The sequence below is a fragment of the Euphorbia lathyris genome, chromosome 7 (genome assembly GCF_963576675.1).
Source record: "Euphorbia lathyris chromosome 7, ddEupLath1.1, whole genome shotgun sequence".
Taxonomy (NCBI): Eukaryota; Viridiplantae; Streptophyta; class Magnoliopsida; order Malpighiales; family Euphorbiaceae; genus Euphorbia; species Euphorbia lathyris.
Window position 1 is genome coordinate 37,878,943 of NC_088916.1, and position 14,696 is coordinate 37,893,638.

The 14,696-nt window shown below is 33.1% G+C and overlaps 1 protein-coding gene across 4 annotated transcripts; it reads right to left on the reverse strand.

Moving 5' to 3' along the window:
* Window positions 1-466: 466 nt before the first annotated feature.
* LOC136200807 (universal stress protein PHOS34) lies at window positions 467-14,061 on the reverse strand. Of its 4 annotated transcripts, none has more exons than XM_065991275.1 (4): window positions 13,683-14,046; window positions 13,399-13,508; window positions 13,178-13,296; window positions 467-749 (listed from the first exon to the last, which is right to left on the reverse strand). In XM_065991275.1, the coding sequence occupies exons 1-4, from the start codon at window positions 13,891-13,893 to the stop codon at window positions 662-664; spliced, it is 528 nt and encodes a 175-aa protein (XP_065847347.1). In that variant the 5' UTR covers window positions 13,894-14,046; the 3' UTR covers window positions 467-661. The 4 variants fall into 4 exon arrangements, with proteins under 4 accessions (XP_065847347.1, XP_065847349.1, XP_065847345.1 ...); XM_065991277.1 differs by lacking the exon at window positions 467-749 and adding an exon at window positions 3,913-4,140 and having other exon boundaries at window positions 13,683-14,052; XM_065991273.1 differs by lacking the exon at window positions 467-749 and adding an exon at window positions 8,374-8,696 and having other exon boundaries at window positions 13,683-14,061.
* Between the last annotated feature and the right edge of the window lie 635 nt (window positions 14,062-14,696).

Here is a 14,696-nt window from a genome sequence, read left to right on the forward strand (position 1 = left end):
ATTCATTGTGTCAGTTGATCCATGATAGTGTCCATCCACTGACCTATCATTTGTTCAACCCTCTATTCGATCCTCTACTCAAGGTGATGTAGATCCTCACAACCATAAACATCCTGCACACGTCTTCGCGGTGGCATGGTGAATATGTTGATGGCTCTGATACCAAAATAACGCAGCGAAATCAAAAAATTTTGTTACTAATAATTGAATCGCGCACGATTACCTATGACTGACCTTCAAAATTCATAGAACTTTGGAAAATAGAAAAACATTCTATTAAACATATCAAATATGGCTCCTTATAACCAAAACAAAGTCTTAAATAATAAAACCCTAGAACATAATAAGAAAGACAAAAACATTAAATTGTGTTTTTGAAGGCATAAAAGATGAAATTTGACCAAAAATGCACGTCTAGTGACTTCGATCCATGGTCCGAAAACGCCAAAAACCTTAAACCTCAAACTTGATAGAAATTACAAAATTGCCATTGCATCAAATCTTTACATAAACTTACAAATTAGCAATTCAACCACATGAGCATGTTTATGTATTTCAGCTTAAAATGCAGCTCAAAGAGAGTGAATAGAATTCACATGACTTGACAAAATAGTTTTCAAATATGAAACACCAACGGTGGAGCCATATACCCATTTTAATATTACAATGACGCGTCTTTTCCTTTGACTATGATGACAGGACATGGTGCATGGTTGGTGCAGTAGTTGCTAACGCTTCCCAAAAACATTCTGTTTAAAATAGTGCATCATAGTTAGCATAGTCAAGTCAAGAAACAGATTCACAGTCTCTCTGGTAGCTGTCAAATACTTGTCAACTATTAGAACTAAAATAACAATGAATCTCCCGGATGTGAAATAACATGTACATTTGATAATTGAATGAACAATGAGACATGAAAAGATTTCATTGTTAATGTTGTAGATAATCCGTGCAGAAAGAAAAGAAAACCCAATCACCTTTTCTCTATTCTATGCAAAGCAGGAGGAACCATAACCATAGTACATAGTAAAATTCCTATTCCTGCCCATGACCTCACCTCGTGTTAATTGGGCATAGCCCTTTTCATATGAAATCACTCTGAAACTTCTCACCCTAACTAGAAACTACTTGCAAAATCTCTTCATTTAATAATGTCACAAAGTTTACAAGATAAAAACAACAAAAATAACTAAGAGGTTCACTTGTTTGCAAAATCACACACTAACTATCTTCCCAAGTAAAGAAGCTACATTTCTTACCATTATAAAATATCCCATCCAAATCAGCAGTATCTTTTGGCCCAGGTGTGAAGATAAAATAAAATTCAACATTAAGTTTTTCAAATGGGCAAGCATGTGGACATTTTAAGCTTTAGCTTCCAGAAAAAGTCTAACCGGTAACCCAATCAGATAATTAAGTAATTATTACAATAAAAACAACTGCGAATTTAAGAAAGGAAAATGTACAAAAGAAAAAAAATAGTAAAAACAATCCATATGGTTTAAAAATTTACAAATAAAGATGATGTGTTATTTGAATTTTATCAAATTTGCAATCAAATAATACTTGTAATTTAGTTAATTTACAAAAGCGGGCCTTGTATTATAAGTAACTTGCAAAATCAGTTTTTTTAATTCCCCGAATCGCTCCATTTCGAAGTAAAGAGTCGCCATAATTTTTGACAGAACGACCAAATTTGCAAACTTTTAAACCACAGAGACTATCTTTTTGTAAAAGTTCTGTGGTATGTTTTGTTAACAAAACATAATATTTTAAATTACATTATCAAATTATGATGACAACCAATCAGGGTCGTTCCTGGCCTTTTAGGGGTCCGGGGCCAGATTATAAATTTGAGCCCCTCATATATACATTCTAATTTTTTTTTTTAGTTGGAGGCTGAATACTTTTTTTATTACAAGGAATAAGGTACAAATTTAGTCATATGGTTATTAGAAGAGAGCAATTAGCATTCTTGCACAAAATTTGCCAAATTTGGCCGATAACGACCTCACAATTAAAATTTCAAGAATTAAACATATTTAGTATCATATTTACTATAGAACCATATTTTAAATTTTTCAAAATCATCATTTTTTGAGTTTTCTCTCTCTAAACATTAACTTTCTCTCTTAAAAAAAACAACACATAAATGACTTCAAACCTAAAAGGTTGAGAAATAAAGTTGCTTCAAATATCATTTAACTCTTGAAAATTTTCATTTCGAGATCGTTATCCGCCAAAGTGATCCCCAATGCAAAATTTTGCAAATCACAGTGTTGCGTTTGGAATCCTGTGGTTTCGCCGATTTACAGATGGTTACTTATGCTTTTTTTTTCAAACGCAACCTTGTGGTTTGTAAAATTTTGCAAACCACAAGGTTGCGTTTGCAAAAAGAATATCATAACAATCTGCAAATCAGCGAAATCGCAGAATATCTATATGTAATTAACCCTTGAATATATATATATATATATATATATATATATATTGACATTTATTTTTTTATTTTTTTGGAAATGAATTGACATTTAAATTTAAGGAAAAACATTGAAATTGGATAATAATAATAATGATGGTAAAAAATTTAAATGGTTATTTTTCTTATTGAATATAAGTTCATAATTTAGATTTAAGGAAATATGAAAATTATATAGTACTCTTTTTTGGAAATGAATTGAGATTTAAATTTAAGAAAAAAATTGAAATTTGATAATAATAATGATGGTAAAAAAATTTAAATGGTTATTAATATAAGTTTATAATTTAGATTTAAGGAAGTGTGGAAATTATATAATACTCCCTTTTGGAAATGAATTGACATTTAAATTTAAGGAAAAAAATTGAAATTAGATAATAATAATAATGATGGTAGAAAATTTAAATGGTTATTTTTCTTACTTAATATTTAAGGAAATATGGAAATTATATAGTACTCCCATTTGGAAATGAATTGGCATTTAAATTTAAGGAAAAAAAATTGAAATTGGATAATAATGATGATGGTAAAAAATTTAAATGGTTATTTTTCTTATTGAATATATAAGTTCATAATTTAAATTTAAGAAAATATGGAAATTATATAGTACTCCCTTTTAGAAATGAATTGACATTTAAATTTAAGGAGAAAAACTGAAATTGGATAATAATAATAATGATGGTAAAAAAAATTTAAATGGTTATTTTTCTTATTGAATATATAAGTTTATAATTTAGATTTAAGGAAATATGGAAATTATATAGTACTCCCTCTATTCCCTTATATAACACAAACTAAAAAATATATAATTAATATAGAGTCAAAATATCCTAAAGCTTAGATCTAATAAATCTATATCTAACAATGAATGACCAAATTCACTTGGTCATTAAAATGCATGTGAACATTGCTGATACATTTGTTAACTAAAAATAATTCTCTTATCAGACAAAATAAATGGGAAAAATATATTTGATAGTTAATTAAAATGGGAAGGAGGTTTGAACCTCCAACCTCAAGTTAAAATGAAATCATTAGGCAAACTCTTCATACCGACTGAACTGAACCAATCAGTTCTAATGTTACATATTCATCTCTACATTTATATCTCTAATATAAAAATATTTATTTTTTTGTTTAACTTTTCCCTTTAAAAAACTATATATTTTGAAATTGATGAATAGATTTTTAGAGAAAAAAGTACGTAATATTGAAATCATGGCAAATGCAGAGGAAATAACTTAATTTTTTTTTTTTTTTTTTTTTGTGATTTTCCATTTAAGAAACTATACATTTTGAAATTGATGAATGGATTTTTCTCAGTTTATGAAATAATGAAATCATGGCAAATGCAGATGAAATAACTTAAATTATGAACCATTATGAACACTTAAAACAGAAAAGAAAGCTACTAGAATTATCATATCTTAAACACAATTTATGCAAAGTGCCGCAAGTTACAAAAACAAACCCATAAAGATATCACAATTTTTGCTAGTAAGCATGCAAGAATGTTATGTGATTAAACCAAGAAACAACATCCTACCCTAATATTGGTTCAGTCAGTCCTCTCTCCAATTATAATCTTTGAAGGCTGTAGTTTCAGCTACTTAAGGAAGAAGGCACCTTACAGGATGCCTCGCCAATAGCAGCTTTTATAACTAAGGTAAAAATGTAAAGATGAAAGCATTGTCAAATCGAGATTCAGACTCCTGAATCAAAATCCTCGTTTTGAGGATCGTGACTTGTGAATTGTACAATTCGCTTCAAATCCATAATATTGTAAAAAAATAAAATATTTACCATGTTGAACTTAAAATATTAGTCAGAAATGCAATTCTAATATCAAAAAAGCAATCATATCAATCAAGTACTTGAAATTAAAATCTAATGCAAATACAATTCAGGATGCCTTGCCAATAGCAGCTTTTGTAACTAAGGTAAAAATGTAAAGATGAAAGCATTGTCAAATCGAGATTCAGACTCCTGAATCAAAATCCTCGTTTTGAGGATCGTGACTTGTGAATTGTACAATTCGCTTCAAATCCATAATATTGTAAAAAAATAAAATATTTACCATGTTGAACTTAAAATATTAGTCAGAAATGCAATTCTAATATCAAAAAAGCAATCATATCAATCAAGTACTTGAAATTAAAATCTAATGCAAATACAATTCTAATAAAACTAATTCACAAATCAAGACTCTATTTGATAACTCTATTCTATTTGATAACTCTATTTCTAATAAAACTAATTCACAAATCAAGAGTTTGAATTTCTAACTATTTTTTTTTTTACCTTGTTGTCAACATGATAACGATAGAATAGAACTAGTTTGAGTTAATAACTTGATAAATAACAATCGATTAGATGAGAGTGAGTGAGTGTAGTAGTTATTGTTATTGATGAACCGCGATGAAAATAATTTGCTTTTGATTGGCATAGTGCCAAAGACGTGAATAGGATAGGATGAGACTTGCGTGTGGATTTGAAATTGAAAAGCCATATATGTTGTGTTTTTTCATTTGGCAAGGATTAATTATAATTAATTTTATTTCTTTTTTTTTTTTAATTTCTAAATGTTTTTTTCCACTAATATTTTTCTTTCCTTTATTAAAAGACTTCTAGTTTTCCTAAACTAGAATTTGGATGAAGTAGAACTTTTTATATGTATATTTCCTGAATCGGTGGAATCGGACTGAGTCACATTCGATTCCAATGATTCACATTTGATTCTATTTTTTATATATTTTCTGAATCGGTGGAATTGGATCGAGTCACATTCGATTCCAATGATTCATATTTGATTCTATTATAATTTAGATTATATGAATTCAGCTCGAGCTGAATCGAATCGTAAGATTCTGAACAGTGTTTACATAAAAAAAATAGCAAAAAACTAACAACATCTGAAACAAACTGTTGGCTGTATTTTGTGAATATGCCTATTTCAACCTTGACTCGTGTGGAATTGGTGCGGACATTGCCAGGGAAGTTAATTTCCAATTGATTTTAATGGTCTTAGGGTGTGAGATGCGTGTTAAACTTGACTTCTTGAAAACGAAACGATTGGAGGAAGGATTCAAGGATTGAAAAATGAAAACCTTCTTGAGTTCCTAATTCCACTATAAAAAAAAGCTTTACTAGCTTAGCTAATGATCGATCAAAATCAACAAAAGTATTTGAAAAAAATTCCTTTTTATTGATTTTTGCAAATATTGTTGTGATTACCCATGATAAAAAAAAAATTGGGAATGAAAGCAATAATTAACCCTGGAAAAAATGCGTTAATTTCGTGAAGAAATTACGTTTGACAAAATAATTAATCGTAAAAATGAAATATTGAAAAAAATGTGAATTTGGAAATAACGCACTTATGTGAATTTGAATTGAATTGGATTGATGATTCATCGGCGTCTCGAGCTGAAAATTTATCTTTTATTGTAAATGACGGCTGTTGTGATTGATCACACGAAGATTGAATGAAAATGTAGAATGAAGGCTAGAACTTTTGTTAAAGGGTATTTCTGAGCTTTGGGGAAGATGACAATAGTGGCTTATGGGAACTTGGTTTCAAATGATTTGAAGGCTTGGGGAAAATGAATTTTGGAAGAACAATTTCAGAGAATGAACTGAATTTTACTTGGAAAAGATTGATTGGATTTTGGTTGGGCTTTGAAATGATGGATTGAGGTCCTATTTATAGCCAATAATCCAAGCCTCATCTCCCACGAACTCCTATATTTACTCCCATTATTCTCATTAATGATAATGCAGAGTTGTATGGCCAAGAAACGTGGGAAGTGGACGATTTTACGCTGATAAAATGGCATTCAAGATCCCGTCTCGCCGAGATCAGGACACTTCTCGCCGAGACCTAGCCATGTCTCGCCGAGATGTGGCATTTTCACTGGAAAAAATATTTTCCAGGAGCCCGTCTCGTCGAGACGGGCCAAAAAATATATATGTTTTTTAAAAAAAAAATTAAAAAAATTTTGTAAAATAAAACCAAAATTTTTTATTTACTCCCTAACAATTAGCCCTTCTTTTATGTGTAAAGAAAATCTTTTAAATTTGATTTTGCACATAAAAGAAAGAAATAGATGTATTTCCTTTCTTTTGTCTATTTTGAATTTTAAGTTTTAAATATCTACACCTAAATAGGAACTGATTTCCTATATTCTATCTAAAGTTCAAACTTTTAAAAACTCTCAACTCTCCTTTTCATATTACATTCTTCTATCTTCTTCTTTCCATTTCAATCATTTTTCTTCAATCATTTTTCCACACAACTAAAGAAAAAAAAGTAAAGAGATTCACAACATAAATCATAAAAAAGTAAAGAGATCCATGTCTTCTTTTTTTTCTTTATTAAAACCAAGGATGACTTGAAATTTGTTTCAATTACGAGAAAAAGCTTCTCTTTAAGCAAGTTAGGAAGGTATCACTCTTTTGAATGTGATATATGACTTACATGTGTATGGTAATGAGATAAATATCAAGATTTGCAGGATATGAAGAATATGTTGTGATTTTGAGAAGAGTAGTTGAGTTAGGACTTTTGTGAATATATGACCTCTAGAACTGATTTGAAAGAAAAGAAAGGAACTAAAGTTTTTAAGCTTTATTTTTCTGATTTTATTCCTGTTCTGTCTTTGCTATTTATATTTTTTTGTTTTGTTTTTATATTTTGATGATTTGTTTTTCTCTTGATTGCAATCCTAACGTCTCATAGGCTAGAAACATAGACTAGAAAGATTTAGAGTACTGAAACGATGAATTAAACTACTTGTGTTTTTATTTTTCTCAGGATAACGTTATCACACTTGGACCTGCTGCTGGTGATCAAGAGTTAGTGCTTCATCACAAAACATACCAATTCAACACTAACAAGAAAGCTTTGATTTTTTCTTCGCTTCGGCGAAGAATGGAATCAATAGATCAAAAGGCTAGAAACCAGGTGCAGAGCTATTTGGGAGGCAACGGGCATCTGTGATTTCATCTATTTGACTCAGTATGAAGTTCATCTCAGTGAAACACAGTGCTTGAAGGAGCTTTGAATTTTTGGTCTTCACAATGCAATTCTCTTATCCTTCCTTTTGGCCCCATGTTTATCGTATTGAGGGATGTTGTAGATCTCACAGGATTGCCGGTTTTTGGTGAGGAAGCTCCTTTTCGAGTTAAAACTGATGCTTTTCCTGGGATGTTGCCGTTGATAGAAGTTGGCACTTATGTGAATTTGATTAGCAAGAAATTAGGTTGTTGAGCAATTTCGCTTTTGAGCCCATGGGTGGCCGTCCTACCACTGATATTTTTACTATTGCCAAAGCATTGGCTTCGGGACAAAGAATAGCTTTGGGCACAATGTTGTTTGCTTCGACCTTCCATCATTTGGCATTGACTGTAAGTGATAAACCATTTGCTAAACCTCGTGAGGTTCATTCCGTTAGCAAACAGATGTCAAATTGACTAACAGTGTTAAAAAAAGTCAAAGGGAAAAGAGTTAATTTTTTCCTTATATTTATTTATTTTTATAAATTAACCTTTTTATTATCTAATTATCACAAACAAACCACAAAATAAAAAATAACAATTATACACCATCTCTTCCATCTCTTTTTAATTTCTTATTTTTCTTCTTCTTTCTCTCTCTTCTCTCTCCTCTTTGTTAATTTCTCTCTCTAAAATCAATTGAATTAACAAAAGAAACTTAAGAGTTGTCAAATACATCATCTTCCCTATTTTTTTTTTTTTAATAAATCGTATTTCTTAGTTTAAGGTTTGTAAAGATCGAACACACTTTTTTAAATAAATTATGGTAGAATTAAAATTATATTATTCTAGATAAAATGTTGAAGTATGTGCACAGTAACACTAAAACATTAAAGTAATGATTAATTAAGAGTCCATAACAAATAAATAAAGTTGAAACTAAACAGCATGAGAATTAGAGAGGGAATGGCGGCAATTGGGGCAAGAAGAGTGTGATAAAAGCCAAGTATCAATACATCTCACATGAAATCTGTGCTTGCATTTTGGAAGAATACGAACCTTTTCTCCATTAACAAATTCCCCTAAGCAAATTGCGCATTCTGTTCCCGATATATTTACTCCGTTTCCATAACTGCCCACCGGAATCTGCTTCAAATCATGTTTCTTCAGCCCTCTTTCCGAACCTATAGCTTGCTCCGCCGTGTCCATGGGCAATCTCCGGCTACAGAAACGGACTATGGAATTCAATCCCAAAGCTTCGATCAGAGCACACAGCAAGACAGCCAATATGATAACCATGAAGAAGACAAGGAGATTGTAATCGTAAACGAAGAAACAAACGAATCAGTTGCAGATGGAATCGAAGGTGAGATTTGGATGTAATTGACTCGGATTTTCTACTGGTTGTAATTTCAGCAACATGTATGATTTTAGAGAGAAAAATTAACAAAGATGAGAGAGAGAAAAATAAGAAGAAAAATAAGAAATTAAAAAGAGATAGAGAAGATGGTGTAATTGATTTTTATTTTTTATTATGGGGTTTGTGATAATTAGATAATAAGGGGAGTTAATTTATAAAATAAATAAATATAAGAACAAAATTAACTCTTTTCCCTTTGACTTTTGATTTTTTTTTTAACACAGTTAGTCAATTTGACATGTGTTTGCTAACGAAATGAACCTCAAGGTACCAGTTTGTAAATTTTTAAACCACAAGGGTGTCCATCGAAAACAGGTGTAACCACAAGGTTTATTTTTGTACTTTTCTCTTTATTATACACATCCGCCACTTTATTTTTCTGAATAATCATACAATCCAACGCCTTTTGCTTCAGACAAGATTTTGTGTCATTCCCTTGAATTGTCTTCTAACATCTTTTCTAATATCCCGATCAGAATTTTATTCGAAACTTCGGTTTGTCCATTTGCTTGAGCATAAAAAGGCGTAGAGTGAATTAATCTAATCCCATAATCATTCATGAATTCCTTCATATCATCACTCATGAACATGGTTCCTTAATCTGTGGTTATAGATTCTGAAATCCCGAACCTATAAATTAAATTTTCTTTGATGAACTGGATTCCTTTTGTTCGACCTTTTTCACTAGTGTTGCCTCGACCCATTTGGAAAAATAATCTGTAGTCTGACGAAGCTCAAAATATTTTACCAATTAAATCGATTGTCCAACCTCTAAATGGCCAAAGCTTCATGACCGAGTGTAATTCTGCTGATGGAACACATTGGATTGGGCCGTATAACTGACATTTCTTGCAACCTTTGGAGTATGCCATGCAATCATTTAAAATCGTAGGCCACAAAAATATCCATGCCTATTAATGAGCCACCACATTTTTCTTCCCGATTGATGAGCTCGGCACATGCCTTCTTGAACTTGTTTCATTACTTCCATCGCTTTTGGAAATCCAAGACATTTCAGCAACATTTCATCGTAGCTTTTTGGGTATAAATCACCTGCTAACATGTAATTTCAAGCCTAAATACTTAGGGAATATCTGAGACGGGTTGTCGACATAGTCGATGAACGGCTTCCTCCAATCTTGGGCCAAGTTAACGTCGATATTGAAAGATTCGAATTTGACTCATCTTTCTATGATAGACGGGTGTCCTTGTCTTTTGATAAGGATCATTTTGTACATCGTTTCCTTGGAAATTATCACGCCCGAAGCAATTTGAGCCAGCCAATTCATCTGCTTCCCAATTCTCGTCCCTTGGAATGTGCTCTAGACAACACTCGTCAAACTCTTCCAAAAGCTGAAGGGCGAATGCAAATATGACATCAATGACAAGCTTTAACATTTGTATTCTCCCGTTAGTTGTCGAATAACAAACTGTGAGCTACCAAAATTTTGACTTCTTTTGCTCCAAAATCAATTAAATTTCAAGCCCAATAATTAGAGCTTCGTATTCTGCCTGATTATTGGTGCACTCAAAATCCAAATTCACGGATAAGATTATCTTAGCTCCGGATGGGGAAGTGATCACCACGTCTACTCCGTTGGAATGGTCGGTGCTGGAACCGTTGAACCTTAAAGTCCGAGGCTCTCTTTGCGCTATGTAAATTGGAAGTTCCAACTCTTCGGAATATTGGAAATTGGTAGGGTGGTCAGCCACAACATCTGCAATGGCCCTTCCTTTAACTGACGCTTGCGGTAGATAAATCAATGTAAATTCCACAATGCTAATAACCATTTCCCAATCCTTCCGGAAAGAATGGACTGATTTAACATGAATTTAATTAAATCCGTGCTAGAAATCACATATACTCCAGATTTGAGAAGATAATGGCGCAATTTAGTATAAGCGAAATAAAGTGCGAGATGTTTTTTCAATTGAGCTGTAACATGTCTCGGACGGTAGTAAAGTTCGACTCAAGTAATATATAACCTGTTTGTGTCAGTTGGTTTGTCAGTGACAGAGATGTACAATTTGAGTGGCGTTGTTTTGTTTGGCAGCATTAACACATCAGGGCTACTCAAATAATTTTTAATTTCTTCAAAAGTCGTCTGATGTTTGTCATCCCATATAAACTTTTTTGGATCTTTAATCTTAAATCTTGAAAATGCTCTTGATTTGCCCGCCAAATTCAATATAAATCGCCTCAAATAATTGACTTGGCCCAAGAATCTTTGTAATTCTTTTCTGTTTGTTTTTTTTTTCGGATGTTGGACTTCCCTAATCACTTTGGCTTTATTTTTATCGATTTCAATTCCTCTTTGGTGGGCTAAAAATCCAAGAAAATTACTAGCTTCAACACCAAATGTGCACTTTAACGGATTGAGCTTCAGATTGTATTTCCTCATCCGTTCGAAGCCTTTCCTTAAATGTTCCACATGGTCCTTTTCTCGCTTTGATTTGATGACAATGTCGTCAACATATACTTCCATAGAGGTTCTGATTAAATCATGAAAAATAGCGTTCATACAATAATGGCGGTTGTTGTTGTGGCCGACTTGCTCCTTCCATAAAGCTTACAGTTTCAGTCACAAAACCTTCTTGCACTTCTGGCGTTTAGTTCTGTCTTTGATTTTCTTCCGACTCGGAAGGAACGAGATCTTTGCCGGTGTTTTTTCCTTGGTGCCATTGTCTATAGGTCCCACTAGGCATGCTGAAAATTGTTGACTATATTTTGTGAATATGATGCCTATTTCAACCTTGACTCGTGTGGAATTGGTGCGGGCGTGCCAATTGATTTTAATGGTTTTGGGTTGTGAGATGTGCGTCAAACTTGACTTCTTGAAAACGAAACGATTGGACAAAGGATTCAAGGATTGAAAAATAAAAACTTTCTTGAGTTCCTAGTTCCACTATAAAAAAAATGGATTAATTACAAATAACTACACTATGGTTTGGCCGATTTGCAATGTGGTACCTGTGGTATTTTTTTTTGCAAACACACACAACCCTATGGTTGCAAAATTTTACATGTTTTTTTTACTTTGCCAAATTTGGCCGATGACGACTTCGAAATGAAAATTTTCAAGAGTTAAATGATATGTTAAGCAACTTTAATTCTTCAACTTTTTAGGTTTGAGGTCATTCAGGTGTTGTTTTTTATGAGAGAGAAAGAAAATGTTTAGAGAGAGAAAACTCCAAAAATGATGATTTTGAAAAATTAAGGATATGGTTCCATAGTAAATATGATACAAAACAAATTTAATTCTTAAAAAATTTCATTTTAAGGTCGTTATCGGCCAAATTTGTCAAAGTAAAAAAAAACATGTAAAATTTTGCAACCATGAGGTTGCGTTTGCAAAAAAAATACCACAGGTACCACCTCGCAAATCGGCCAAACCACAGGGTAGTTATTTGTAATTAACCCTAAAAAAAATTACTAACTCATCTAATGGCAGTACGAAAAGATTAAAATCAACACAAGGATGTGGAAATTTTTCCTTTTTATTGATTTTTGCAAATATTGTTGTGATTACAGTTGATAAAAATTGGAAATGAAAGCAATAATTACAACTGAAAATAGTACTTTAATTTTGTATAGAAATTACGTTTGACAAAGTAATTAATCGTAAGAACGAAATATTGACAAAAATCTGAAATTGGAAATAACAAACTTGAAATTTGGAAAAACAATATCAGAGAATGGACAGAATTTTTCTTGGAGAAGAGATTTTGGTTAGGCATTGGAATGTTGGATTGAGGTCCTATTTATAGTTAATAATCCAAGCCTCATATCTCATGAACTCCTATATTTACTCTCATTATTTCCATTAATGATAATGGAGAGTTTTATGGCCAACATACGTGGGTGGTGGACGATTTTATCCTGAGAAAATGGGATTCAGAACCCCGTCTCGTCGAGATCAGGACACGTCTCGCTGAGACATGGCATTTTCGTATCCCAGGAGCCTGTCTTGCCAAGACGGACACTCTTTTGCTATTTTTTGTAAAATAAAACGGCCCTTAACACAAACATATCAAGAACTAACATCCTATCCTCGGAGCTAGAGAGAGGGGGAAAACATTCACTTCTCTACGTATCACATGGAAAGATATTAGAATAATTCATGGTTACTACCTCCTAGGTTCCCACTTTCACTAAAAAACCGTCAAAATGTTTCCTCGACTTCACTAAGCTTTAAATTAAATCCAAATGAATCTAGGGCGGATGTAATTCAAGCATTCAATTCATCAATTGGTTGTAATGAACAAGATTTCCAGCATAATACCTTTTAATAGGGCCAAAAGGACGACAGCCCATCACAAGCAAATCGGCCTGTAAGTTGTCAACAACTTCACAAATCTTCTCCTTTGGATCTCCAATAACTACTTGCGTTTTAACATTTGCCTAAGCACAGATTCGGAACCAACATATAATGATATAATTACAAAGAAGCAGGTTAACTACAGTAAAAGTAAATACACACACTAGAAAGAGAAAAACAAGTACCTTGGCGTCCTTCTGATTGCATATATGCAGAGCATGTTGCATAACGGCTTCAGTAATCCGTTTCTGGTGCGACTCAATGGCCGCAGTGAAGGCAGGAACCTCCAAATCACCTATAATTTCAAGAAAATAAGCAATTAGAAATAAGTATCCGGTAATAGTTTCAATCGAAACCAAAAAAAAAAAAAACAGGGAAATAAGTGAGCAGATAGAAAAACAAAAGCAATAAAAATCGAACGAATTGAGCAACAGGAGTGAGAGTTGGGCAGGGATGGAAGGAACCTAACTGGGCCCACCAAAAGGGATAGCGCCGGGATTAAGGCCGGTAGCGATTGTTGGAGGAGATTGGATGTGTAGGATGATGAATGAACCAGGGGTCTCGCCGGATTCAGGCGCAGGGGATCGGAGCTTCAGGTTATCAAGAGCCCATGTCAAAGCGTACATGCTCTCCTCGCTGCCGTCAACGGCGACGATGACGTGGCCAAGATTTGCCGTCATGATTGATCGACGGAAATTTAGTCAGTAGATGTTGACTCTTGGATTAGATTTCCTACTGTGAACGAACAAAAATAGAAACCTACAACGGGCAGTTGAATGGGTGATGACTCGTCAATCGCGCAAATTGACGCGTGGGCTAAAGCAGGAGGAACGAATCTCGTGAATTGGGCTGTTTGTGCGCCCGCGCCAATTCCAAATTCCAAGAGCACTAACTTAGGGTTGTCGATTAGTTGGGGATTCCCCATCTCTGTTGGAGACCCGATCCATTGGGGATGAAGAATCCTCGTTTGTGATCCCTATGGGGTGGAGATGGTTTTTATTTTGTTCCCGATAGTCAGGGACGGGGCGGGTATGGTGATAAGTGTTCCATCCCCGTCCCCGAATGTCCCCAATGGAAATCCCCGACTAAATACCTGAATATCAAAAAAAATAAACTAAAAAAATATATAGGTGATTTAGATAAACTAAAAAAAGATTGAGTTGTAACCTGGTTGCTTTAAAACGGAATATATTCTAAAAATAAATTAAGATAAACTCTAACTAGGTTGGTTTAAAATTAAAACGGAACCTATGTAATTAGGAGTAGAAATTATAAAATAAAAAAAAATGAAAACTAATAAGTGATGCATGCACTCGGGATTGGGATTCCTCGCGAGGATGAGAATTTTAGATAATCAAAACCTTCGAAACCTTAAAAAAAGTAAAGAAATTAAAAAGTTAAACGGGGATGGGGATTCCCCGCGGGGATCCGGATTCCTCGCGGGACGGGGATGGTAGCCAAAATTTTCTCCATATGTTATTCG